This window comes from Chamaea fasciata, unplaced genomic scaffold (genome assembly GCF_029207755.1).
Source record: "Chamaea fasciata isolate MVZ Bird 193981 ecotype frontalis unplaced genomic scaffold, bChaFas1.0.hap1 SCAF_13, whole genome shotgun sequence".
Taxonomy (NCBI): domain Eukaryota; kingdom Metazoa; phylum Chordata; class Aves; order Passeriformes; family Sylviidae; genus Chamaea; species Chamaea fasciata.
Window position 1 is genome coordinate 16,066,339 of NW_027094098.1, and position 27,504 is coordinate 16,093,842.

The 27,504-nt window shown below is 43.3% G+C and overlaps 2 protein-coding genes across 6 annotated transcripts; one reads left to right on the plus strand and one right to left on the minus strand.

Annotated features, from left to right (window-relative positions):
- Nucleotides 1–749: 749 nt before the first annotated feature.
- Nucleotides 750–13,445, minus strand: UBA3 (ubiquitin like modifier activating enzyme 3). Of its 5 annotated transcripts, none has more exons than XM_066195330.1 (18): nt 13,393–13,445; nt 13,233–13,274; nt 10,425–10,545; nt 9,415–9,495; nt 7,768–7,850; nt 7,154–7,234; nt 6,585–6,628; nt 6,230–6,294; nt 5,252–5,407; nt 5,030–5,132; nt 4,451–4,564; nt 3,574–3,627; nt 3,109–3,145; nt 2,948–3,029; nt 2,337–2,437; nt 2,139–2,202; nt 1,981–2,035; nt 750–1,512 (listed from the first exon to the last, which is right to left on the minus strand). In XM_066195330.1, the coding sequence occupies exons 1-18, from the start codon at nt 13,410–13,412 to the stop codon at nt 1,424–1,426; spliced, it is 1,392 nt and encodes a 463-aa protein (XP_066051427.1). In that variant the 5' UTR covers nt 13,413–13,445; the 3' UTR covers nt 750–1,423. The 5 variants fall into 5 exon arrangements, with proteins under 5 accessions (XP_066051427.1, XP_066051431.1, XP_066051432.1 ...); XM_066195334.1 differs by having other exon boundaries at nt 13,382–13,433; XM_066195335.1 differs by having other exon boundaries at nt 13,403–13,420.
- Nucleotides 13,446–15,755: 2,310 nt separating this feature from the next.
- Nucleotides 15,756–25,807, plus strand: ARL6IP5 (ADP ribosylation factor like GTPase 6 interacting protein 5). Its single transcript, XM_066195301.1, has 3 exons — nt 15,756–16,041; nt 23,550–23,767; nt 24,080–25,807. The coding sequence occupies exons 1-3, from the start codon at nt 15,866–15,868 to the stop codon at nt 24,250–24,252; spliced, it is 567 nt and encodes a 188-aa protein (XP_066051398.1). The 5' UTR covers nt 15,756–15,865; the 3' UTR covers nt 24,253–25,807.
- The last annotated feature ends 1,697 nt before the right edge of the window (nt 25,808–27,504 follow it).

Genomic DNA, 27,504 nt, shown 5'->3' on the forward strand with positions numbered 1-27,504 from the left:
GGCGCAGCCGCGGCCGCCCCGCCACGTCCGGGAGGCGGGACCGGGCACCGCGCCCGCCCGCCCGCCCGCAGCGCCGCCGGAGCGGGGAACGCTGCGGGGCTGGAAAGGGCTTTAAAGGCCGGCCGGGTCCAGTCCCTGCCAGGGACACTGACACCTTCCACTCCAAACCCCGTCTGACCTGGCCGGGAACGCTTCCAGGGATGGGGCAGCCACAGCTTCTCTGGGCAACCTGTGCTAGCCCCTTATCACCCTCACGGGAAAGAATTTCTTCCGAGTGTCTAGCCTCAATTTCCCCCTTTCCAGTTTGTACCCACTACTCCTTGTTGTATCCCCCTATTTCTCCTCCTTCAATTTGTACCCATTACTCCTTGTCCTATCCCCCTATTTCCCTTCGTTCAATTCGTAACCATTAGTCCTTGTCTTACCCCCTTATTTCATCTCTTTCAATTTTTATCCATTACTCCTTGACCTATCTATCCCCTTATTTCCCCCCTTTTAATTTGTACCCATTACTCCCTGTCTTATCCCGCTACTTCCCCTCTTTCAGTTTACACCCATTACTCCTCGTCCTTTTAAACTATGCAGTTCATAGTTTAAAAATTGTAAATTTCAAACACAGCTAACAAATCAGACTTGAGTTCAGGTTGCAGCACCCGGCATTGCTTAAGTCTTTAAAGCAGCCAAATGATGCCCAGATTTTTTAATGGAGGTCATAAATGCTCTTGAATGTCCACAGAAAAGCCACAAACTCAGGTGTCTTTCTGATTTTTTATTAATAAATACCCTAACAGCACCAATGATATTTGAACATAATCTTGCAATGCTGTGCACGGCAGCTGCTTGGGGACAACGAGGAGACACATCATGTACAGTTGATCATTTTCTCCTTTTGTGTTTCTTGTAAACAAAGCCATCTCTTCCATATTTAACATCTTCCATAAAACTGATCAAATCAATAGCAAATAAGAGGGAAACACTCATTTTAAACTACTGCCTCCTTTGGTGTAAGGTGACTTAGTAAGTCTCAGGAGTGCTACAACTTAAAACCAGATTGCTATGGTTCCTTTTAAAAACATCTTTTCTTTGCATATATGTGTGCACACATGTTGAAAACAAGACTTCTGGCCACCTTAAAGTTCCATGTGTTTGAAAGTACATTAGCATGAACATTTTGACAACAAAACCAGGGAAAAGTGTATTTCTATACATCAGAGATCTGTACATGAATAAGCATTTATACAAATATAATCCACCAAATATTGGCTTCTACAATTCTGAAAGATGGTGATTCATTTAGATTTCCTAACCTTCAACCATGCTGGCACTAACAGGAACATTTCAGGCTGCTTTAACACCCACAGAGTATGTTTGTTTTATGAGGTGGGCACAGATTTCTCTTGCTGTATTTGCACTTATGAATAAATTAAGTGGTGAAGTGAAGCTTGAACAACATAGTCTGTGGTGTAGTAACATCAGCAACTGCAAGTTCCTGGCCATCCACAAGCCCCAGTTCTGAAACAGAAAGAAAAGCTTAATTAATTTAATTAAACCCATGTGCTTTGCCTTTTCAAGAAGCCAAAAAAAATTAGAAATGCTATTCTCACAAACCATAAATATGATGACATAAAGCTGCAAACAGCTTAAGTAATAATTAATTATTAATCAAGAATTAATATTAATCTAATTTAACCAGGAAACAGACTTTGTTGAGAAATATATATAAAACTCTACTGAAGTGTGTTTAATTTACAGCAGTTATTTGGTTGCTTTGTTGCAAAGCTCTGTGCATCTGCCTGCACTTCCCCTTTAAACAATTGATATACCTGAGAAATGTGAAAATAATATTGAATGTGCACTGAATGTAAAAGCACAATAAAGCACATTCTGCTGCATAATGCAAAATAAAGCTAAATATCCACACAGAGGGGTGAAACTGACTTTCTCTAACTTGAAAATCTACACCTGACAGCTGCATGATACCTTTTAGTGTCTTGGAAAGATTTGGCCTTGTTCGTTCTTCAATTGAAGCTACTGTCTGCAAATTAAAAAAAAAAAAAAAAGGCCAAGATTTTTTTTTCAAATTCAGTAAATTTAAGTGAATTCAGAATATTAAAGGCAATTATGTATGTTCAGATTACCTGTAAATAAAGTGTTTTATTTCCCCCATACATAGTTGCTGTGATTGCAGGAGATTTCATCTGCCTATATATAAAACATTTAAAAACAAACAAACAAAACACAAACCAGGCAGTCAGGTTAAAAATACATTTAGAAATTACCTTTTTTAAGCACTAAACTAACAAATTATCAAATTAGTCAGAATGTTTTCAACTTACAACGAAGCATTATTTGTCAAGTAATCCAGGATCTCCTGCAATTTAGCTGATGGGGAAATCTCTATGTTTTGGGGAAGCTGGCTGCAGGCTGGACAGTTCTCCTACCACACAGAAAGAAAACAGCACAATAATACACATTACATTAAAGATGATTTTAGAAATGCTGCTAGTAAGGTCTCAAAAGTGTTTGTGTTGTGTACTTTTAAAGTTTTAGCTCTAGAAATATTATTAGTTGCAAATATTAATGATAAACCCCATTTCTTTCTGAAGTCTGTCACTGATTGACTCCCAGCAGCACTTAAATATTTACGAATGACCAATTTCATCTGACATAAAATCCAACACTACAAACTTTCAGGTCAATTTTTGCCATAACCTCTCTTTGAGAAGATCTGCCCATGAGTCATCCTAGGTTTGAGGAGCTTATTTTGTAGTTCTACTCTGCAGAAGTAGCAGACCAGTAATGCTGAAGTTTCCACTTTTGAAACTCCAGAAATACTATTATTCAGTGCTAGAGGCCAATGGATTCAATACTGAGGTTCAGAAACACACACAAAGTGCATAAATGCCAATCAAGGAAACAACCCTTCAAGCCCTTTAACGGCACTGACCTTTCTTTCAGCTTCAAAACTGTATGTGTATAATCCATCCACATCATTGAACACCAAGTAGTTGTTAAGAGGAACATATGCACTGTAAAGACAAATATGTCAGTGTTGATCCATGGCATTCTGCTGGAAATGATGTCTGTTATTAATAAGAAATTAAATACCTTGTGGCTATTTTAAAAACTTCCATGGCGCAAACAGCTGCAATGAGAAAAAAAAAAAGTATTTCTTCACCAGCTCTACCAGACATGAAGATATCACAGTTGTACCAAAAGTGACAAAAAACAATCAAGTACAACTTATAAAGAGAGAAATAAACATCTGAAGGCAGCTGGTAGTTCTGTGCATTAACACCATAGACTTGGCACTAATCTGAGACTATGTCAAGCCTATGTACTGTGGTTTTCCATTTTTCTCCCCAGTCTTAAATGGTTTTGCTCTCTACCAGAGTTTTAACATTTATCCAGTCACATACAGTTTCTCTATGGAAAACAGAAATGAGACTCTAAGAATAAATCAGAGACATTCAAAAGTTACTATTATCCTCTCCAAGTTGTCAATTCCAAACTGCTGTCCCACAAAACTCTCAAGTCAGTAAAGCAGAAGTGAAATGAGTTCTTTCAGCATACCTGCAATGACTGCATTTGTAGAAGCTACGGCTGGAATAATCCGTTTAACCACCCCTGCAAAAAAACAAAACATGCAGCTCTGGGTTTTCCAAGAAACTCTATTGAGGGACTACTTTTAGACAAAATAATTTCAAAGGGTGGGTCCAAAGTACTTTCAAGTGTCCAGGAATTTCTGTAACAAACAGGTATAATGGCATGCTGCTGCAGTACTTGGGCACTTTTTTATTTTAAGAACGGTGCTTGAATGGTTCAAGCACATTGAAAAAAAGCAGGTATCAAAGAGAACTACTGAACAAACTCTGAAAGCAAATATTCTGGATTTAGCACTGGAAATTAAAACTCTGTTCTATTCCTGTTTAGCTGGAGAAATGCACAAAGGAAAGATAGTTGAGTTTTCTATTTGGTTAGTGTTTAAAATGCTGATTAAATGAGTGTTATCAGCATACTGCACTTGCATGTGAACAGAGGCAAGGACAGCAGAGAGGAACAGATGCTGTAGACTTAAGTAGCCTGAACTGGCACAAAATGTTGCAATTGCTAAAAAAGACCATCAAGTCCTTTTGTTTCTGCTCTTTGACCCAGCAAGAGTGGTCACCCTGTAATGTAAACTGTGGAGCTGCTACAAGTTAAAAATAAAATAGCAAAAAGAATGTTCAGTTTTATCCCAGATAAGTTCCTCTGATTCATCATGAATGCCTGAACATCTGATTTGCCATAAAAATATTTGTGCTGGCACAGGAAACAAGCTGCTTGTTTCTGTTTTAAGGGTGAGGGGAACTATCTCAGCACAGCTGCCAGCTTAGTCATAACAAATACAAAGAATGCCAATCCAGCCTAGGTGCAAATGCCAAAACTTGGTGAAATGCCATCCCCTTACCTTGGGTGAGTCTGTAGGTAACACCTTTAATATTAAATTGTGATGCTCTCTCTAAAGACTTCTGGTAAATCCATTGTATGTGTTCAGGGTCATCTCCATCCAATGCAATACCTTCTACAGTAAAGAATTTACAGATAAATTGCAGTCATAAAAGTTCCTCAGAAACACAGAAGTCTTTTTGTCTAAAAAAAATCCCTGTTTTAATTTAAAATGAATACCTCATGCAGCTATTGAAACTTGACATTTTAAATAACCCATATATTATTTCTGCAAACATCTTTAGTTTTAACACATCCTGTACACAAACTATCATCACTGCACAATTTATAGAGCTGTTACAGGTTACATTTTAATTCAAGAAAGACACTGTGCAGTGTGAGAAACATGTGCAAATATGGAACTGGAGAGTGAGTTCAAGAAGAGGAAATCCATCTCCAGCTCAGGGGGAGGCTTAGATTCAATATGACAATGAACCACACAAGTTTAAGAGGCAGGATTGTTTTATTAAAAGTGTACACCCAACTCAAGTTAATTAAAAGGAGAAATGTTCATTTAGCACCAGTACAATACATGAATTACCTCCAAAAGGCTGTTCCTTTGGCCACTGCAATATCCTGACATATTCAATGCAATGCTCTGGCAGTCTGGGCATGGATGCAATGGTGCACATGGGAAAATTGACCTGGTTGGGCAGGGGAGGAAAACCAGAAGAAACCATGATACATTGGGTGTAGTACCAAAGAAAAGAAACCAGCAGAGCAGAGGAATATGAAAAAATGGCAATGCCAGTGGTTGAATTACCTGTGGTGGGTAAAGAGCAAGTGTGCATTCAACACATGCTGTCATCCCAGGAATGATGACACGAACGTTTCCTTTGAACCCCTCTGTCCCTCCATCTATCAGGGGGATGATGGAGCTTGGATCCAGGACACCATCTTCATAATGCAAAAATGACATCTAACAAATAAAGGGGAGTGGGAGGTGTTGGGTTTTGTTTGGTTTGAGTTTTTAAACATGTTGCAGGAAGAAAAAAATCCTAAAATTTTATTCTTAAAGGTACATCCAACTATTGAGTGCTTAATATACAGTCTATTTTGAGGGTATATAAAATAGTACTCATTTGTCAGTGCACAAGACTTTATCAACCACTTTCACCCTCTACCTCTTCCCCTCATTCCCCTGATAAATGCTATTATTTGCTATATATTTTCTTATGGTTCATTAGAACAAAGGGTCGGTTGGTTGAAAGTTTGATTCTTGATTTGTTGTTTCGCTTTTGCATTTTTTTTTAATATAGGTAAATACTCCAGACCTTTGTTTTATAAACAAATTCACAATGATAAAACTACCAGCTTTCTGGTCACTGAATTCTGTAACAGTGCAGCAAAATGCAAATAATGGCAGTTCTAAGTTTCACCATGCTAAATACTGTTTGGGTAATGAAGGAAAAATTCACAATGAGAGCACCCTGAGCAACTCTGAAGCTTTCTTTCCTGATTTTCAAAAGCTGACTGCAGAAAGCCACAAGCAATGTAACCCAGCTTTGAAATTACCCCTGCAGGGCACTGCACAAATGCTGGCTAACACTTCTCAAGGAAAGGGCAGGTAAGAGAGGCTGCATTTCATCCAGCTCACAGAAAAAAAACAGAAATAGGTACAGAAAGCTGTGAGTTTCAACAGCCCTCATTCAATTCCATGACACATTCTACACAAGCATGTTTAATTTTAGTCATCTAAACTCAAGCAATAATCAGACATTAGGAAGATTGAAAACTTTACCAGCATGCCATTTATCCATCTTCTTGCAATTATAGAGTCCAGCCCACAAACAATAATATGAAACTCTAGGGAGAAAAAACCATTATTCAAAATTTACACTAATGCAGACTTTCTAAGACAAGCAAAGTATTCTGTCCATAACAGGGACAGTGACTGTAGCTTAGCTATCTCCTCTAGATTACCTGTACCACAAACATATTGAAATTTTGTCTGTGTGTTGCTTCTACTTCCAGTATAGTGTGGAAGACTTAAATAATTAGCAAGCAAACTCCCAGGAGAAGCAGTGAGCAGCAACATCTGCAAGGTTCCCCTAAAGCACCAGTGGGTGTTTGTCAGGAAAACAAATTTCACTTACGTCGATAGAAGCTTTCATCCATGTCTTGAATCTTTTTAAAATATCTGAATGCAAGCTCAGTAAAGGAATATATTTATAGTTAAGTTTACTGTTTTCTATTTGCTAACCTAAAACCAAAATATTATCTAATTTATTAGCGTAATTCTACACAACACCTTCTAAAAACTATGTGATCTGAGATTCAAATTCCCAGAGCTGAAGCTGTAACACCTCACAGAACTAGTAAAGGGCACAATGGAATAGTCTGCTCCAGGTTTATAAACTAATGCCTCCTACCAGTGCTTACTCCAAACTCTCTGGTGAATAATTCCAGTAGCTCAGTGAAAATCACAATATTGCACCTGAATAAAAAGACTCAGTGGAAAAATACAAGTTAACTTTTGAGCCTTTCCCATGCGGATTCCCTGTATGCTAATGGCACCGAGAAAGAATTCTCGATTCACCAGCTGAATGAATGTGCTTTTTCTTGTATGAGAAACAGGATGGCAGCAAAATACTACAGATATTCTTACCACCTCCAGAGTTTTCTAGGATATTGAAGCCTTGAGGGCCCCTCAGTGAAAGGATACGGTATAACGGCACAGTTGGGAATGCGGCTGTTCAGGAATTCCGCTGCAACTTCTGCTTTTGGTCGCCCCACATCCTTCGGTCTGGGAAAAACACAAGCAATTCCAAATGCTTTATCTTAGCTGGTTTTGTCTTTCCAATCTCCACACATTGCAATACCCACTTAAGAGGCTAATTGTTATTTTAGGAGTATTTATTTCATTGGATAATATTAAGGCATCCAACCCAAACCATTCCATGATCCCTGTAAAGCAGCAGATGTGAGAGCCTCAGAATTAACTAAATCCAGTGATTTTTCACAGTACTTGGATGAAAAAGGTACCAGAGAATCTGAGATCTGTGTGCATTTATTCCTTGGGGTCACCTTTTTCATTAGTCATTAGCTGTACTGGAATGGCAAGGAACATAAGTTGATTTTCTTCGTGACACAGATCCCAAAATAAGAAGGAATCAAATGCAACATTCAGTTAATTCTGAGTACTGTCATGACATGAAGGTCCAGTAATCTTTAATGACCTCTTATCCAACCAAAATAATGAATACATTAACATGTTTTATTTAGGTACATTAAAAAAACCCCAGAAGTTAAACTGTGAAAATACAAAATATCACTCACCGAAACAAAAACTGTCGATTAAGGTTAGAAACATCTATAGTATCCATGTCAATAACATGGATCTGTCTGAAGCCAGACAGTGCCTGGGAAAAGAGAAGGTCAGTTTCACTTAACAGGAAATTAAATGCTCACAAAGCTCCAGAATTCACTCCACATGACAAAACAGCAACCTCTGGAGGAACAAATGTTTGCTCCTCATGGCCTGTGCAGACAGGTATGTGGTTACTCTTTGTTCAAAGAGGTTTTGTTGGGCTGCTAATGCTGCTCTTCAGACAGATGGAATTAATAACATTCCAACAGGCAAAGACACTGCTCTCCTGAAGGCAATATTGCTTTGGCCCACCTAAAGCTAACACAGGGAAGCCAACAGCAGGCTGATCTATAAAGGGAAACTGAAGTATTCCTTCATGGCTGGAGTAATTCAAAAGGCTCCATTGGGGGGGAAAAAAAGCACAGAATTTCAACAAATACCATAAGCACTTCCACGCTTGGCAGGAATTGGAAAAACCAAGTTTAATTCCTTGAAATGCTTTTTTTTTTTTTTTTTTTTTAAATTCCTGCAAAGGTTTGGGACATTGACCATTTTCACAGTTGGCATAAATGATTCTGGCACATTTGACTCAGATACCACAGCTCAAAACAAGGCAGCCATTCCTCATGGCATCCAGAGCTGAGGCAGAAGGCAAACACAACAATCAGCTCCCTATCTGACCACACTGAACCTTGACAGAAGCTCTGCCCCATCTCCATTTGCATGCAGGCTATCACTACACCTGGCAAATAACTTCACAGTAAAATTGCCTTAAAACTGTATTGTGGGTCTGATCTGATAAAGCAGTAATATCAGTCACACACAAAGAAACAATGTGAACAGCAGTTAAAGGGAAATAAATGCTGTAAAACACAGGGTTTAGAGAAAAGAAATGAGTTGTGATGCTCTGAAGTGACTCTACAAATTTTGAGTCATATACAAAACAGGTTTTTTTGTTTAAGAGTCCATCTTACTATATATAAAGACTTTGAAACTTTTCCCTTTTCATTTTCTGAAAAAACAGAGCTATCCCATGCATAATAAGGGATGCACAGAAATCCTTCTTCCTAAATAGAAACATGGGGAAATACAGTAATAGTCCAAACTACCAAACTCAAATGGATCATAACAGTGATACACTGAGATAAATAAGAGTGTTTGTGAGGATAAAATCCACAATAAAAGGGTAATTAAATTCTTGCATTCCAAACAACACTTCTTGTAGCATTAGGAGCATGATTTGTCCTTGGTTGACTTCATTTCCCTAGATCTGGCAATTAGGGAAAATCACCAATATCAGACTGGATCTAAGGCTGCACATCAACTTTTGGTTACTCTTCACACAAAGCAGCCTCAAGAAAAAATGTTGTACCTCAAGACAAAATTTGAGATAGCTGAATAAATATAAAAATACCACCTTTCAAGTGCATTATTCATCTTTATTGTCTGTATCAACATGTATTTTACATATGTTGATTAGAACTTAAAATTCTAGTAGCTATATACAACCAAAACTGCAAAATTAGCCAACTAAAAAAGATAGCTTTGTCAAGGAAAAAAAAGAAAAAGAAACAGAGAAGGCTCCAAGAAGAAAAGGGTTAAAACACAGGAATTACCAGGTTTTTCAGGAGTTCACATCCTAATCCTCCTGCTCCAATAACTAGGACTTTACATGTGCTTAACAAAAAATCAAGGGCCTGCAGAAAACATAAAACAAAAAATTAGTACAATCTGTCCTTTGTTTCATAACCCTTACAAACATGTTACCATCAATTTTCAGTGCCTAGTGAGCTACAGATAAAGCAACTTTGCATTTGCAGAAGTAATTATATGTTGGACTTTATGCGGCAGTTGACTTCATGCAGTTCCTACATACCCACTTAATGCAAATCAAGACCTTTGCTGATATCAATATATTATTTTTTAATCTAAAAGCAAGGTCCACCCTTATTGTTATTTGGTTTAAGGTGATAATGCTTTCCTTCTTCAAATATTTCACTGAATATAATACAAAATAATTCTGAACAGATAGACAGCGTTGCTGGACAGAAAGAACTGAAAATGTTAAGTATGTAAGTTCACTTTCTGTGAACTGTTCTACTTGACCCCAGTCTCCAACCAGTAAATAATGGAACAGTACATTACAAAGGTAACAGGAAAATACATTCAACCATACGCTCTGAAACAAAATGTACAACAAAAGAAGAAAAGCAGAAGGAATACTTAAAACAGTCTACCCTACTACACAGCCAGTTCTCAAAGTACCCATATTAACACTAATTTCTTAAGTACAATAAATTCCTCACTGTATCAAATTACTTAAAAAGGAGATATAAATGCTGCTATTTTTCATGTGAAACTCAAAACCAGCATAATTCATACATTGCTATAGATTTATATATGATGACAGCAAGCTTGAAGTTGACAGTGTACAACTTAAAAACACAAACTTTTATAAAAAGAACACAACATGTTCTTCTAGGATCATAATGTTCAATTGACTAAAAGAGCAGCTTTTCATGCAGCTTTAGTACTCACACATTGCTGGTGGTCAATTAATGAACCTGTTTACATTAATTTCCAACACATTCTACAGATATTTGATGGAAATGAAGTCTTTTCTCACTTGAGTGCCTGGCTCGAAATCGGGATGTGTGAAGGGTCCAGATCGCTCCAGGAACTTCCTTACATGGTTCCAGCGACCTTCCCAGTCTGCAGAGTCCCCACACCCACCATCAACAGCCATTCTGCACAGAACACAGGAAATTCAGCTGCAAAATCACACAGGAATAGCCACACCCACAACTGTCTACACAAAGAGCACCTCAGTGACTGACCATTCCTACAAATGCATGTTTTCTGTACCTGTGAGTTATGCACATGGGCATTTGCATGAGTGGGTTTTGTTTGTGGAGCTAGAAAGCAATAATATAAATGTGCAGAGGGGAAAAACAACCCAGGCATTTCAATAAACCCACTCATTTCACTGTTATTAGCAGAAGTTGACCTGCAGTGAAAAAAGGGTCTGCTCTTTATTTCCCTCAGATTTGAAGAGGACACAGAAGAAGAACTAATTCCTTTAGATTTTGAGGGTGATGGTTTTTTCATCAGTCAAGTCTTGTATCTTTTTTTAACAGACTTATCAAACTGTAACTGCAATTGTGAGGCTCTGAATGAATTACAGTAACGTGCTGCAACATTACCCTCTGAATCTTCAGGGTAGTTTATTTAGACAAATATTTTTAAAAGACATGTATCTTGAATGTTCTTCACACTCAAGTGGTACCATGGAATTAGAACTGTCCCATTTTTCAGGCATCCCCAATCCTGTCTGCAGTAACAGTCTCACTTGAAAAAAAGGAATGTTTGCAGTTATCATCCCGTAAATTTTCAAGGCAGAATTTTACATCAAATATTCCACTGCCCTTTTCTCCTTTTGTAGGTCACTTTAAACAGTACATAAGTATAGATTTAAATTTTTAAGAGACTTACTGGAATAGTTCAAAATCAGCTCTCAAGCAATTTTCTACTATAAGACTAACACCTACTTCCCTATTAAAAAATAGGAGTCCCAATCAATAAATATGATTACGTTCTATGTGAATATGAAACTAAGCTCATTACAAAAGAGCTCTGCTGATCCTGAGTGGCAAAGGATCAGTCACCACTGACAAAGTGCTCTCTGCTTTCTCCTGTGAAGCACCATGAACAGCACTTGTCTAAGAACTCCTGGGTAATGTTTAGAATTTATTATAACTCCCTTGTAACAAAATAAATGTGGTGAAAACATCTAGAGTGAGTTCCTTTGTTTTCACAGAATTCAGAACTTGGATAACACGGCATGCTGATCATAACTGAACTTACAGGCAACTGATTTTGCAAAAGATTTTCAGTGACAGGGAAAAACATCTCTAAGTTGCATGAATAAATAAATCATTATTCACCTGTGATGTCCCTGCCCATGGCAGTGGGTTGGAACGAGATCATCTTTAAGGTCCCTTCCAACCCAAACCACTCTAGGATTCTGTGCTAATGTGATTGCAGACTGAACTCTCCTCATTAACTGTCGAGGGAAGTTACTACATGAGCAGTTAAATAAGGCCTACAAAAATTATTTGAATTCATAAGGGTCTTTCGACCTCAGCTGCACTTTCATATCTCCTCCAGTTTTCACAATAATGTGAAAACACACATATTTCACATAATGGAAAATGATGTCAATTTGATGAGAAGTCCTCATCTGCTGTACACCAGATTTCAGGGGGTGCATTAAGCACAGACTTAAGCACATAAAATGGGTCAACAGACATCACAAAAACAATATTCTATAGATATTATAGTTTCTTAGCATTTCTGGTAATGAGTGTAGAAGCTGTGTTTGGTGACATTAAGAACTTTTTTTTTATTCTTTTATAAACAGCTAAACAGCAGCACTCGTTTTCTGTTTAGATGTGTATTTTCCTAAGTGAAAAAAATTATAAGATCTAATTTCACTTTTGTAATTATACTACAGTTCATTTTCTAGAGGGTTGGACATTGTGGAGATCTGAAAAACATCATTAACTCAACCTGAGATTTTATGTTTTATTCCAGAGACCTTTATTTCAAGTGTTTCATTTTTTGTGCTGTTACAGCATGACCAGGTATAAGAGTTCAGCAACATTCTCATTTTTTTTCATTGAGCTATTTTCATTTGAAATTTTGTCTGAAATATCAGAGCACCACAGTCCTTACGTTGCTTTAAGCTCAGACTTCTCCCTGCCACCTTCACACCTCCAAAGCTCCATGCTTTTGGGGGGCTCGGCATGCAGCCCTCCCATCTCACATGCCCAGGGAATGTTGTGACCCCCAATCCCCACACACATGCACTGCCAGTGCCCAGGAAAGCCAGCCTGGTCACCCTGGGGCAGAGGGAATCGAGGACATGGAACGGAGGAGTTAAGGGATGGAAGCAGATGATGTTAAAAGATTTCTCAACATTCGTTTTCACGGCCTTTAAGGCAGGTGCGTAGACTTTAAAAAGTTTTAACGCGCAGAGACAACTGTTCTGCAGTCTGAATTTTTTAATTTTCGGCCAAAACTTAAAAAGTCACCTGCTTCTAGCCTAGAGGCCCTCGCAGGTCCCTGACCGGCAAGGCAGCTTTCCCCCCTCTGGTCACCAAGCTCTTCAGCACACCATGCCAAGCTGCGAGCCCGCATCTCCCCGCGCTCCGGGGCAGCCCCTCGCTCCTCTCCCCGGCAAGTTCCTCTCTCCCCTCGACTCCTCGCTGCTCAAGGGCCCTGCCCCACCTACGCCACCTCTCCTGGGGCTCCCTCCCGCGGGCCCCGCAGCTCCTCCCAGCCCTCGGCTCCTGCGGGGCTGCGGCTCGCCCTCACCTGCCCCCGCCCCGGCAAGCGCTGCCCCTGCCCCGCTGGCCCGCAGCCCCGCACTAACCCATCCGCCAGCAGCTCCTCTAGCCTCCTTCTTTTCTTCTCCCTAAAAGAGAGAGAATAAAAGAAGGGTCAGTATCGCGCTACAGAGACCGGGGAGGAGGGAGAGGGGGACCCCGGGCCCGGGGCAGGGCCGGCCGAGCACGCACATACAGGGCACTTACGGTTCCTCACCATCCGCCATAGTTCCCTCTGCTTCCCACAGTGCCCCGCGAGCGGCGGGCGGGGCCGGGCCCGGCGGGCTCAGCGCGGCCCGGCCGTGAGGGGAGTGGCGGGAGTGGGGACGGCCGGCGGGGCCCTCCGGACAGCCCTCCATCCCTGTTACCGGCACCGACACACGGCCGGGACCCTCCGGACACCTCCCCCCATCCCTGTTACCGGCACCGACCCACGGCCGGGACCCTCCGGACACCTCCCCCCATCCCTGTTACCGGCACCGACACACGGCCGGGACCCTCCGGACACCTCCCCCCATCCCTGTTACCGTCACCGACACACGGCCGGGACCCTCCGGACACCCCTCCATCCCTGTTACCGGCACCGACACACGGCCGGGACCCTCCGGACACCCCTCCATCCCTGTTACCGGCACCGACACACGGCCGGGACCCTCCGGACACCCCTCCATCCCTGTTACCGGCACCGACACACGGCCGGGACCCTCCGGACACCCCTCCATCCCTGTTACCGGCACCGACACACGGCCGGGACCCTCCGGACGCCCCCCCATCCCTGTTACCGGCACCGACACACGGCCGGGACCCTCCGGACACCTCCGATCCCTGACACAGAGAAGCCCTCCCGTCCTGCCTGACAGCACCCTCATGATCAGAGTCATGATCAGGGACCTCCCTGCGCCCGCCTCTCTCATGATCACGGAGTCATGGAATGGTTTGGCTTCCAAGGGACCTCAAAGCCCATCCTGGCCCACCCCTGCCATGGGCAGGGACACCTTCCCCTTCCTCAGGTTGCTCCAAGCCCCATCCAACCTGGACTTGAACACTTCCAGGGATGGGACAGCCACCTGGGCAGTTTCTCTGGACAACCTGTGCTGGGGCCTCACCACCCTCACAGGGAAACATTTCTTCCTAATATTTAATCTAAACCTACTGTCCATCAGCTTGAAGCCATTCCCCTTTGTCCTATCACTCCAGGCCTTTGTATATAGTCTCTCCCCATCTTCCTTTCAGCCTCCTTTCAGATACTAGAAGGCCACAATTAGGTCACCCCTGGGCTTCCTCTTCTACAGGCTGAACCATCCCAGTTCTCTCAGCCTTTCCTCAGAGCAGAGCTGCTCCATCCCTTGAATCATCTCGGTGGCCTCCTCTGGACTCAGAACTTCCTCGGAGCCATGGAAAGGATCCTCAGGGACAAAGTGCGTGGAGATCACGGTGCCTTAGAGCCTTCAGGAAGGCTGGAACCCAAATGTGATCAGGCTCAGGCTGGTCGACGCCTGCCACAATGGCTTTTGTCTTACCAGCACTCCCTGGGCAGGGACCACACATAAACCAGAACGAGTGCAGACCAGGAAGCAGATGAGCAGGGCAAACTTGGGCTGTGCTCAAGTCTTGGGCTTCCAAACTTTAGGGATGTAAATCCTTCACAGATGGAGCTGTGAGAAGCACAGCTTGCATTTTGAGAAGGATTTTGATGCTCGATGTGGTAGCACAGCAAAAGCAGGGTGCTGTGCGATGCACAGACAGCCTGTGCTCGAGCCATGGTGGCTGAAGGGGGAAAGCCTGAAAACACGAGTGTTCCAACATTGACTGCTGGGGTCAAAACACCACAGCTGCTGGCACCAACCTTTCCCTACAAAGGCACGGTCGTCCTGTTGTCCGTTTTAGGAGCTCTCTAAACACAGTTTGGTTTAGAAAGGAGACATTGTTTAATCTGCACACGCGGAAGTTTCCACAAATCAAGCACCCAATGGGTAAAAAGTTCCACCTATTATATAGTAAAATTTACATGAACCCGCCTATACACTACCTATTCTCCGCCCTCCCAATGCATATTTATTAAGGTGATGTAATCTTACGCAATGCCTGAAACCCAAAGTTCTTTCTTTTCATTAGGCATATTCTGTTGCAGAAATTATCAGACGACATCAGTTACTTTCCAAAAGGCGAGAAAATTCAGCCTAAAGACAGAAAATTCAGCTTGAAGACATCAACTCCACCAGCAGAGCCCCCCTGCCATGGGACACCCCGCAGTGCCACCCTGACACTTCTCGTGGTGCCCTCCCCACTCATCCCTCGCTTCACAGATGATGCCAAGTGGCTTCCCCCACGTGAACGCTCAACGTGCATCACCACTCGCTGAAGGAACAATGAATTCACAGCGATTATTGACAGCGGCCCCTGCCAGCTGCCAGCCCTGGGCGGTGACACACGCCTGTCACTTGTGCTGCTGCTGCTCGTTCGCTGGCGGGTTCAGCAGCGCGGAGCGGCGGGGCCGGAGCGGAGCGGGGCCGCTGTCGGTGCCGCTGTCGGTACCGCTGTCGGTACCCGTGTCGCTGTCGGTACCGCTGTCGGTACCCGTGTCGCTGTCGGTACCACCGTCGCTGTCGCTGCGGAGCCGCCCCGGGGCGGTGCCCGGCGCTCCCGAGCCTGCGCGGCGGCGGCGGCGGCGGCGGCGGCCATGGAGGTGCAGGTGGCCCCGCTGCGGGCCTGGGACGATTTCTTCCCCGGCTCGGACCGCTTCGCCCTGCCCGACCTCAAGGACATTTCGAAATGGAACAACCGCGTGGTCAGCAACCTGCTCTACTACCAGACCAACTACCTGATGGTGGCCGCCGCGCTCGTCTCCATCGTGGGGTCAGTGCGCGGCCTCGGGGGCGGCCGGGCAGGGCCGGGGCCGGCGGGGTCGGGTGGCCCCGCTCCCCGGGCGGGGGATCTGCGACCCGGCCCGGTGCCACGGGAAAGGGCCCGGCCGGCCCCGGGAGGGATGTGAGAGTACAGGGGGGAGCTGCCTTTTCCCTTCCTCCTTTGGCCTTTTCCCCTCTTTTCCCCTCTTTTCCCCTCTTTTCCCCTTACCTTCTTCCACTCCCTTTCCCCGCCCCTCCTTAAACCTCTGGTGTCGTTTAAAAATGTGGAGGCCTGGTTTACAGCCTCCCTTGGCGGGGGGGACTCGTGTTTGTGGTGTGTTGGTGGGGTGTGACCGGTCCGTGTTGGTTATCTCCCTTTCCCACGGGCTGCTCCTCCAGGCCGGTGCCCCGGGGGCTGCGGACACCGCGCCTGGCAGAAGGCGGCGATGCTCGGGGTGCGGGATGTCGCTGCTGGCCGAAATCGGAGCCGCATCCTGCGCAGCGATCTGTGATTCCTCCCGAACCTGCCCGCCGGGGCTGCTCAGGCTGAGACACGCTCGGCTTTGAATTAAAAAAAAAAAAAAAAAAAAAAAAAAAAAAAAAAAAAAAAAAAAAAAACAAAAAAAACACATAGATAAATTCTGCTCTCTGTTACTGTTCTAAAGTAATGTTCAGGGCAAGCCGTTCTTATTTCTGAACTAGCTCATGCCGAAAAGATTTGCTTTAGAATAAATAAGGCACCCCTTCATTTCATTTTAGTAGGCAGGATTCAGACCTTCGAGGTAGGACCATCTGCTGGTACAATGTTGTGTCACACCCAGCATTCGTGAAGGGAATCAGGAAATAACCTTATAATCACCTTCTGAATCAAAGGCTATGTGACTCTATTTCACGTATTGCTCTAGGATCTTTGCTCAGAAAGCTCTTAAGCAAGACATGCAGCAGAAATGATGATTAAGCTTTTAATATGGAAACTGAAATACTCCACTCTTCTCAACAAGCAACGCACAAATGCTTAAATTGGAGACCTGCCCAGCCACCAGGCCAGAGTGGCTTTGGCTGAAGTACATCTTATCTCTTATGTTGCAGAGGCTTAAAATGATTCCCCTAAATCAATTTTGGGGGGGGAGGGTAAGCATTCTGCATCCTGTTGGGGCTTCTGAAGCTGTTGACCCAACATCTAAGTTGATGAAGATTCTCTGGCTCACAGGGGACTTTGACCTTTGCTCTGTGAAAGGCTCAGAATCCTGCATTTTCTTCTTGATGCATATGATGGTTTCAGGTTCAGTATAGTGGCATAGCTCTTGCTCTTGTGTATTTTGGTGGGGATACATTGCAGTGATCTTTACTAGGCTGGCAAAATGAGACTTGTGTGGTCTTGCTGTTCTTCTGCTGCTTTATTCTAGACTTGTGTATTCATTACCCTTGTTTAGCAGCAGGGTGCTTTAGCCAGCTCTCAATGAACAGGTAAATCACAGCATCCCTGGAAAGCAGGAGGCCAGCTCTCCTGCCCAAGAAGATGGGAAAAGAATGTAAATAATTCTGGTATCTCCAGTCATAAAACAAGGATTGCAGCAGCATTTACGCACCCTCCTAAATTCCTCCTTTTGAACTTTTGATTGCTTTTCTTCACATCAAGGGAGATTTATCTCCCACTTATTTCCTATTCATCTGCTGAGGTGGGAGGTGGAGGAGGAAGAGAGCCACAGAAGATGGAAACTAATATCAGAACTGCAATTATAATATCTTAATATTTAGTGATAACCCTCTGTGTTGAAAACTTATGGATGAACAAGACCTGAAGTGGGATCTTAATCTCAATTTTTTTTTTTTTTGCATGTCTCAGAGTCTTTGGTATATTATGAGTCTGATTCTTCTAGCACAGAAGTAAAATCAGATGGGAGAAGAATTCTAAAGGATATGGGGTAATACCTCAGTAGAGAAAAAAGTGTCCATTTCTTTTAATAGAAATATTTTTCATTTGGCCAGACTGTGGCTTTGGAAGAAAGGTAAAGAAAGTTCTCCTGATAAATTTGAATTGATGACTAAGTTGTCTTTCACTTCATTCTGTAATGGGCAGGAACCCCTGATAAATGATGAATCATGGCTTTTTAGGAACTCCAGGGCTGTGTCCAGGCCTAAGGGCAGGATTATTGGAACCACTAATGGAGTGGTCTTCCTGTGATCAAAACTAAACTTAGCCTATAGCCAACTCTACCTGCTCATAAACCATCTAATTATATAGACAGATCTGAAATGCAGAGATAATATTTTCAGCTCTTGCAGCACTGTGGTTATGCTGGGCTGGCATGGAAATTGTAGCCTAGAGCTTTCTTGATGCAGGAAATACAGTGCTCTGTGCCACAGCTTTAGTTTACTGCCCCTCTTACAACAGAGCTGACCTCTCCAGCCTTTTACCTTCCCTCCACAAGGTGTAGAGTAACCTTACCATTAGTAGAGTGGAATTGTAATGATCTTTACTGCATCATATTCCTGCCTTTCTGCCTCTGTTTGCCTTCTCCCATAGCTACTGTTACCTGAAGTTCTGTGCTTTGTAATAATGCAGGTTTTACTTTCAGCCTACAGGTCTGGGTAGAAAATAATAAACCACTGAACAAGAAACTAAAACTCGTAAATTAGTGCCACTCCACAAATATAGGCTGGTGGTAGCAGCCACATTCTCTCCCTGCAAATTCCTTTAAAAAGGACTCTGGACTTGTCTGCTTTTTCTTCCCCCCCCCCCCCCCCCCCAAACTCTGTTGCAGTAGATTGCTGATAAAAACCAAGATCTTGACAAAAGTCTGCCCTTTCTCCCAGTTATAGAGGAACTGGACTCCCTGTTCTTACCCTGAGCCAGGGCCCTGTCATTGTGAGTCCTGTATGAATTTTTATTAAAATCAGGGCCTTCAGTGCCTCCCACATCTTGCAACTTCCCTCAAACAGTCAATTTGGTTAATAAGTGAAATTCTTCCACCTACTCCAACACGGCCTCTCTTATCATGAAGTTCAAACTTAACTACTTTAAATTAATGTAATTTCATCTAGGCTTTTGTTGCCATGTACTTGTTAAAAATTAGCTTCTAAATCTGACAGTTTTAAAAAGGCGTACTGAATTTTGGAATGCTGCATCAGAGAGCTCATTCTGTCTTGGAATAATGTTCTCCTTGCAGCCTGAGGTTTGATGTCTCTTTCCTTTGACACTTCTTCAAAGCATCTAGTGTCCGTCTGTACAACCACAGCAGTCAACAACTGTGTCTTATTTTTTTTTCATGTTTCTTCCCCAGACTACCACCTTAGCTGATGTACTTGTAGGGAATCCCTTTGCTGAAACAAAGGCTCCAGGGCAGCAAAATGTTTAGTTTCTCTCATGCTTGATGAAAGATTAAGAGCGAGCAAGCAAAACACATAATTTTAAAATGTTGCATAATAATATTGGTGCAGAACTTCATAAAGGTCTGGCAGTTCTGCAGGCAGGAATCTGTCTCTTGTTCTCCAAGCAAGCAGCAGTGGGTACAGAAGCATTGCTAAATCCATGGATGCTGAGGGCCATCCCCCAAGAAAATTTTTATGTGCTGGCTGTAGTTAGAGCTTTATAACCTCAGTGAAGCTCAAAGTATGGGAAGAGAGGAGGCAGAACTTCAAGTTATTTAAATTAATACAAATGAGCACATTTTAGTGCTCTAACCTGCCCACTGCTTGGGCCATGGTGGAGCAAAAGGCCTTCCAAGAAGGAATTTTCATGCTTATTTCAGCCTAACTGAGCTGCTCTAAATAAAAAAATGTTCTCAATGACTGCCAGTCTCCTACTCAGTGCCTTTGTTCAGACTTGCCTGGTCACATGCGAAAGAAACAGATGTGACAGCAACTGCTGAATAATCACCCCAAGACAGTCATCTAAAATGGAGATGATATGAAGATGGAGCTATCTTGTTTTGCTTTTTATGGGGCCTATCCTATTTCTGGGCTTGTGCTGCTGGAGGCTACTTGCCTTACACATAGGATGTGCCTTGCCAAGCTCTTTTTCCATATGCTACAGCTGCATATCCTCCCCCTCTCCTGCTGTAAGGCTGTGCACAAGTGTGCAGGTATGAAACAACCTGACAAGAAGAGGTGATGTGATAATTCACTAAAAGCAGAGCTTTTTATGTTTTCCTGCTCCTGGGTGAGAATTCTGACCTGCTTTGTGATGCATGTAGGACAGGGCCTAGAAATACGAATCTAGTTTAAAGGAAGAAAGAAAGTATTTCATCTTCATTTGTTTCTGCTGGCCAGGGGTAGCTGCCAGTTCTTCTTCCCACACAACTGCACCCCCAGCATCCCTGCTGTCCTGGGGCTGCTTCTACCAATACAGAGTGTCCCGTGGTCCTACTTGTCACGGGACAATGCCCCTGTCCCTGCAGCCATCCGGGATGTTTCTTTTCATGTATTTGTTTTCTCTGTCTCTACTTTGTATCTAGGTGGATGCTGAAGGAAACTGAATCTGGGTGATGGCTTTTCCTTGTCACCTTGTCCCAGCTGTACTAGAGGTCACAGCATCCCACCAGGGTTGTAGCTTGTCACCACAGAAAACAAAGGAGTTTTTTGTTTTCTGCTCTGGGCTGTTGGCACCCCCAAATGCTGTTAGTCCTGCCACACTCGCTGCTTTCAGAGTCAGAGAAGTTAGTGGGGTTTCTGTCCAACCCTAAAAGAGTTTTTCTTCCTCTAAGTTCTCTGAGCAGTATAAACACAAGTGACTGTACCCTTGCCATGCTGATAGTTCTGTGCATTACATTTTTAGGTATTTGAGGTCTCATAAATCCCTGCTAAAGGGAATTATATTTGGAAAGTATGTTGTAACATATTTAATGGCTGGTCACTTATCTTTTCTCTGCATCTCTGAAAGCCTTCCAGCTTCCTTGCCTGAGCACAAATTTGTCCTGTTGTGTTCTGACCTCTGTATAAATAAGGCCATTATCAATCAGTATTGATGGTTCAAGAGTAAAGTGACTTCTAGAGCTCTTACACAGCTCTCTTTTCCCCCAGTCTCTGTTCTAAAATTACATATCCCTGTTTTTTCCTTTTTAGTTTTTAGCTATTGTGTTATCGAGAGCAGCGTGCCAACAGATCTGAGTGAAGCTGGATAATGGAGTTCTGCCTCCCTGAAAACTGCCATTGTTGTAGAAGAATTTTCTATATATGAATTTCTAGGATCTTAGATAGTGCTGTAAATTATGCTGTGGGCGAGTCAAGCAGTAAAGGGTGGCTTTGGCATGTGACACCCTATCCAGCCCTGTAATCACCCGTAGTGAAGTCTATGGACACATGGCTGATAATCTGAATACTGGTTTTCAGTGGCAACTGCAGTCCCCATCTGTGCTCGTGTGGCTCTGAATGCCTTCACTTGATACTTGTGTTCACTGTTCCCTTGTACACGTTGGAATGCAGCCCACTTCAGTAAACACGTGATACAAATCACTTTCCTCAGAAAAGAGGGATCTTCTGAATGCATTCTCCCCTCACCCCTCTTCATGTCCCCCAGTCAGTTACACAGAGCCTGTGTAACACCAGAAAGAACTCTAGAGCAGAGAGGTCTTTGCCTCTTCCTTATAAATATGGAAGGATGGTTCTTCACCACAAGTTTCTGAAGTTGTAATAAGAGTAACGGGAAGCATAGGGAAGATAAGGCTTTGAGAGTATTTTCCAGGCACATGGAAAGTGTAGAGTGGAGCTCTGCCTAGATCTTTGTTGCTTCCAGGATTATCTTGTCCATGGATTTTTAGCAACAAAAATAGATTGCTGTGAGTTGTGTGAGTTTGGCCATTTCTGCTCCAAGACAGCAGAGGTGTGGAGGTGAATCCTACTTTAAGAATCTCTTTTGTCCAGTAGCACATTTATAACCCAGGCACCAGTGTGGACCACTCATGAGTCACCCTCCTCCTGCTGCAAAAGAGCACAGGTGAAACTTCTTTCTAGAGCAATGCTGTTCACTTTTTCCAGCGTGGAAACTTTAGATTGACAATTCAGAGCTAAATATAATCTGGCTGGCTACAGGGAGTGACTCAAATGCAACAAGCAAGTCTGGCCTGTCACCACTTCCAAAAAGTCCCATTGGCTTTTCAGCATGAGTAGCAGAAGCAGGTGGGGAACTACTCTGAATTTTAACCTTTTTCTGTCCAGTTGTTCCGTCTCCTGTTGGCACAACTAATACGAAGAATCAAGAGCCAGTTCTTGATCTGAAACAATTCTTGGGGGTTCTTCCTGCTCCAGGAAAATGCTGCCTGGTGCTGCAGGTAGAGTGTTGGCAGATTTCTTCTGCTTGGGCCGGATGTGAAGCACAGACCACAAACCATAACATCCTCCTTGGCCGTGGGGAGGAGAGGTGACTCACTGGGCATGGTAGCTTTGGAGCAGCAGGATGAGCTGCAAAGTCTGCAGGAGTAAACCTTGAGCATGTCTGGCTCCTTTATCGGGGCGGTGTCATGCTGCTCCCATAGTTGTAATAGCCCAGAGGCCTCAGCTGCTGTGTAATCAGATCAGTGCATGCAAAAGCCAGAAAATCAGAATGCACATGAATTCACATAACTTAATACTATTTAAGTGAAATACCATAGAGCCTGGACTCTGGGTGGGTACAGAAACAAGCTCAGCAAAGTCATTGCTGAACACTTGATTCTGAACCAGCTCTAAACAATTGGGAAGGTGGTTTGAGCAGGTGACGTTCTTGCCTTCATCCCAGAAAGGGACTTGCTGTTTATAGTCCAGAGCTGATCCACTCCATGGCTTGGTTTGCTTGGAAACTCTGATAACAATAACAGAACACAAACCTCAGCAGTGACTCTTGCCAGGCCTGGCTCTTTTTCCTGTAAGGCCTTTTTCACATACTCCAGTTCCTTCTGACTCTCAGGCATGCTTGCTTGGGACTGGGCCTCCATCTGTCATGCTAAAAGTGGCAAGCTCCTTTTGCAGTTTTATACAATTCTTTTGTTTGAACCTAAACCAGTGAGGTTTATTCAGAAATGAGAAGTAGTGAGATAACTTCCTTTACTCAGTGTTCTACCTTTCCCATTTTGCCAACCTAGACAAGATAGCATGAAGAGCTAGTTCATCTGAAGGCCTAGCCTGAGCCTGGTTTTGGTCATGTGAAGGGAAAAGATCAGTCAATGTTGTCTCCATCTGCTGTCTGGATATGCTGACTCTGGGTGTGATATCAAATTGATTGCAGAGGTAGGGGGGACCCTGGTGGGAAGTGCTTCTATGATGATGTGCTACAGAAACTCATCATCCTGAGCTAAGCTCAGGAAGAGAACATAAAGACAGAGATTATCCAAATTCAGTCTTATGAGTTTATTCTTGAGTTGTACTTTCTACTTTATTTAGCTCCTGCTAAAGACCTTGGTGAAGGTCTTGACAGCAGCAACTGCCTTTTCAATGCCTTACTTCCCTAGTAACATTACCACTGAGCTGATCCTATATGGACACAAGTCATGAAGGTTCTGAAACTGAACTCTTTGTTGTTGTTGTTGTTCCTCTTCTCTCCAGGTTTCTGAGTCCCCTGAACATGCTCATTGGTGGCACTGTGGTGGTGCTGGTTTTCCTGGGGTTCGTGTGGATGTCACACAACAAGGATATACTCCGCAAGCTGAAGAAGCAGTACCCCACCACGTTTGTCGTGGCCATCATGCTGTCTAGCTACTTCTTGATCTCCTACCTGGGAGATGTCATGGTGTTCATGTTTGGGATCACGCTTCCTCTCCTCTGTAAGTGTTACTTCTCTTCTCTGGGGGGTAGAGGGGTGACTTGAGTTCTCTCAAACAAGTCTGCAGAGTCTTAAGTCGGCTGTTAACTTTGCTATCTGTGTTTAAATGGTCCCAGAACAGGGGGAGGGCACACAAAAGGAGCACAAGCCATCTGTAATGTTATTATTAAATGGGTACCTGTGGTTACTTAAGCAGTCACTGATACATCATCATCTTCCAGTGCTGTCACAGTGCTGGAATGTGTCCTAAGTGCTGCAAGAACTCTGCATTCCTTGGGCATTGACAATTCATGGGTGTGTTTCTGTCCTGCAGTGATGTTTGTCCATGCTTCCCTGAGGCTCCGGAACATACAGAACAAGCTGCAGAACAAGATGGAGGGGATAGGCTTGAAGAAGACCCCCATGGGCTTCATATTGGATGCTCTAGAACAGCAGGAGGATAGCATCAACAAACTGGCTGACTACATATCTAAAGTGAAGGAGTAAGCAGCTGCAACGTGGCATTTGTGCCTGTTGCAGGGGTGTAGTTGCTATTTACTATTGTTCAAGCTTGCTTTCAGTTTATGTACAAAACAGGAAATGCATGTGGTACAGGTTAATAGTTGCAGGATACAGGTATTCCAAGGTCTTCAGGGCTCCTCTAAGAACAGCAACTTTTTTTCTATTGTATAGCAAAATGTTCTGGTGTTTACACAAATACATACTAACTTAACCATGTTTGCTTGTCTCTTCTTCTGGGGGTAGAGGAGGAAGAGGTAGAAACCTATGGAATGCAATCTCTCAAACTGTCTCGTAGCAAATTGGTCTTTTAAAGCAACATCCCTTTCATCTCAGTTCTAAAATATTGCAGTTTAGCCAGGTTATGCTGGGTAGCAGCTTTCGGATGCTCAGGTGAGCTGGAATGTGTCACAAGCAGGTATCTCTTGCATCCTCCAAATTCCTCCCTTGAGTGCTCTGTATTACAGAGACCATGTTACCAGCTTAACTGGCACGTGGTAAAAGTGCAGTGCTTGTACCCAGTCTGGGTTCCTGTCCTCACCTCACAGCTCTCCTTTAGCAGCCCTGAAACAGTCAAAATAGTTGGAAGCATGCAGAGTATACACGGCACTGCCTGCCAGTCCCAGTAACATTTACCTTCAGGCTCTCCAAAACCCTCATCCATAGAACTGCTCCCCTTTGTCGGGGAGCCAAAATTCCTTGTGTACCAGCTAAACTCTGGCCAAGCATGGGAGAAAAAGAGATAGGTTGGATGAGCTGGGTTTCTACCCCACTGATGTTTTTAAATACTGCTACTTTAGGACTTACCTGCTTTGGTCTGCACAGGCTGTTTGTAGACGGAGGTGTATGTGTGTTCTTGAGCGTGGGTCATCTTTTTGTTTCTTCTCACCCAGAATGCAAAGATACAGGTCAAACATGCATCTGTTGACTCTGTACTTCCAACACTCCTCAAAGGAATAAACTGGATTTCAGGTTTACGAGTAAAAGCAATAAATGTCAAGATACAATTTTTGAAAACCCATTCCAAATTCATGAAGATATTTGCCTGTTAAAACTCCTGATGTTGAAAGCAGTGTGGGGGATTCTTTTATATATACACAACTTAACTGCCAGCTCTGATGGAATCATCTTGATAACAGGAGCTTACCAACAACAGGGGGGGAAAGTTGTCCAGGTGAGACTCCATTTCAAATATTCTTGCATTTCTCTTTTCTAACCAAGTAATTAATTTAACAAAAAAGCAAGGATCCTTGAAGTTGAAGCTTTTACGTAACTTGCCATGCTGTTTTCATAGTGAACTGTGTAGAACTCTGAACATGTCATTCCATTTAAGTGTTAAGGTGATCAGTATTTATCAAAAATGTCTGTATATTCCAGCTGAAGAGTCAATGGCCTGTTCCTCACTTGTAGCGCATGGTCTTTGTTTTTTGAAAACTGTTTCCACACCTAAAGAACATAGTAGCCTATGACTTCATCATTACAGTAGCATTTTAAAAACTGCACAGTTATGAAGAAAAATAAATTCTAATGGTTGGAAACGTGAGCTTGTGCCTGTGTCTGTGGTTGGGGTAGTGGGAGATCTGTTACCCTGGGGCTCATGCCACAAGCCCATGCTGGGGTTTAAGCTGCTGGCTCTGACTGCTCTGTGTCAGCTTTGTTGAGGCCCAAGGGACCTCTGAGCTGAAATGTTCCAGCCTTGCTCTTGCATCCTTAAAACAGCTGCTCTACAGAGGTGGAATACTTACAGTATTTCTTCATGCAGTTTTGGTCTCTTACATAACTCAACTCGACTTAACTGGGATTTCACATTTCTGTTAATTACCTGAGAGGGATTTCTGCTTCTAGGATTACTGGGAGCTGTGCCTTGAGCAGTATTAGTACCCGCTCTGCTGCAGTCAAACCAATGGTGTGATCTCTATGTCTGCCTCCCTCCTCCTGTGATCACTGAGAGGCTGCTCGGTGGGAGACAATGGATCAGAGCAGAGTTTCACAGGTCATGCTCTATCCATCCTGGAAATTCATGTTAGGCAGCTTCTGGGTGTAGCAGTAATTGGTGCCTGGCCGCTTGAATTGGAGATTGGAAAGTGCTATATTATATATTCCTTTGTGCTTCCCTGTCCCAGCTGCTGCAGTCTGAGCTGCAGCAGCCTGGCCTTGAAGCCAGTCTGGAGAGCAGCGTGCTCCAAGAGCTTTCCTGGGGAGTTACTTGGTGCATTTGTCACTTGCTGCTGTGCTCTCTGCAAGGGTTTGGTTGGAAGTACCAAGCTTCTTCCTTTCCTACTCTTCTTTACAAAAAGAGAGGGCTGCAATGAAAATTACTTTCATTTTTTATGCTGCTTGCCTGTTTTGTGATACTTGCTCTCTCTTGGGCAATACAGAGACCAGCTTTCCCAAGTTTGGGGCATTACATTTGCAAACAGAAGCAGAGAAGTGAGGAGAAGTGAGAAGGAACTTTACAAGTTTGGAAGCTGGAAATTGGAGAGAGACCAGGTGATAGGTACCAAAAGGACAAGAACAAATGAAAATTCTAATAAGTGATAATAGAGAGTACGTTGGATTCAAGAGGTCCAGGACATTGCTGATACTACAGGACTATTAAAATAAACATGGGAAGGGGGATCAGGGTGGGACAGAGATTTAGCTGCCTGGGGAAGGTTGCTAAGAGTTACTACTCAGAGATTAACTCACCTGAAGGAAATCCTGCCAGGAGCTCCAAAGCTGTGCTTTGGATCAAGCAGCCACAGGAAGGTGCATTTTAGCACAGGGAAAGCCTTTGTTCTTTCCCTGTGCCTTCCAGCTTTAAAAAACAAAAAAGCCCCTAAAAAATTGGTCTGTCATGGATGTATTTCACAAGACTGTGACTTACCTGTAGCTGCTTTACCAGAAAGACAGCAGAAGAACTTAATGTGATTATGAAGAGGGAGGAGAAAAAAAAATCACAAAAATATTAAGGAAAAACTAAATTGTGTTATATACAGGTTTTACCTCTTCAAATCCAGTCCTGCCAGGATGTGACATGCTATTTACACATCATACTAGGAGGAATAAGGAGTTTCTTAAACTCCTTGAAAAGAGGTGAGGCTCATCCTCCTGCCACAAAAACAGCGTGGAGAGAGACCTAAAATGGCATTTTAGTGCTCTCCAAGGTGGCTGCAATTAAGGATTGCAGTAAGACAGAGGTGAATCACAAGGAATGAACATCACAGTTCTCAAAGCGGAGCATGGCATCATCTTTTAAAT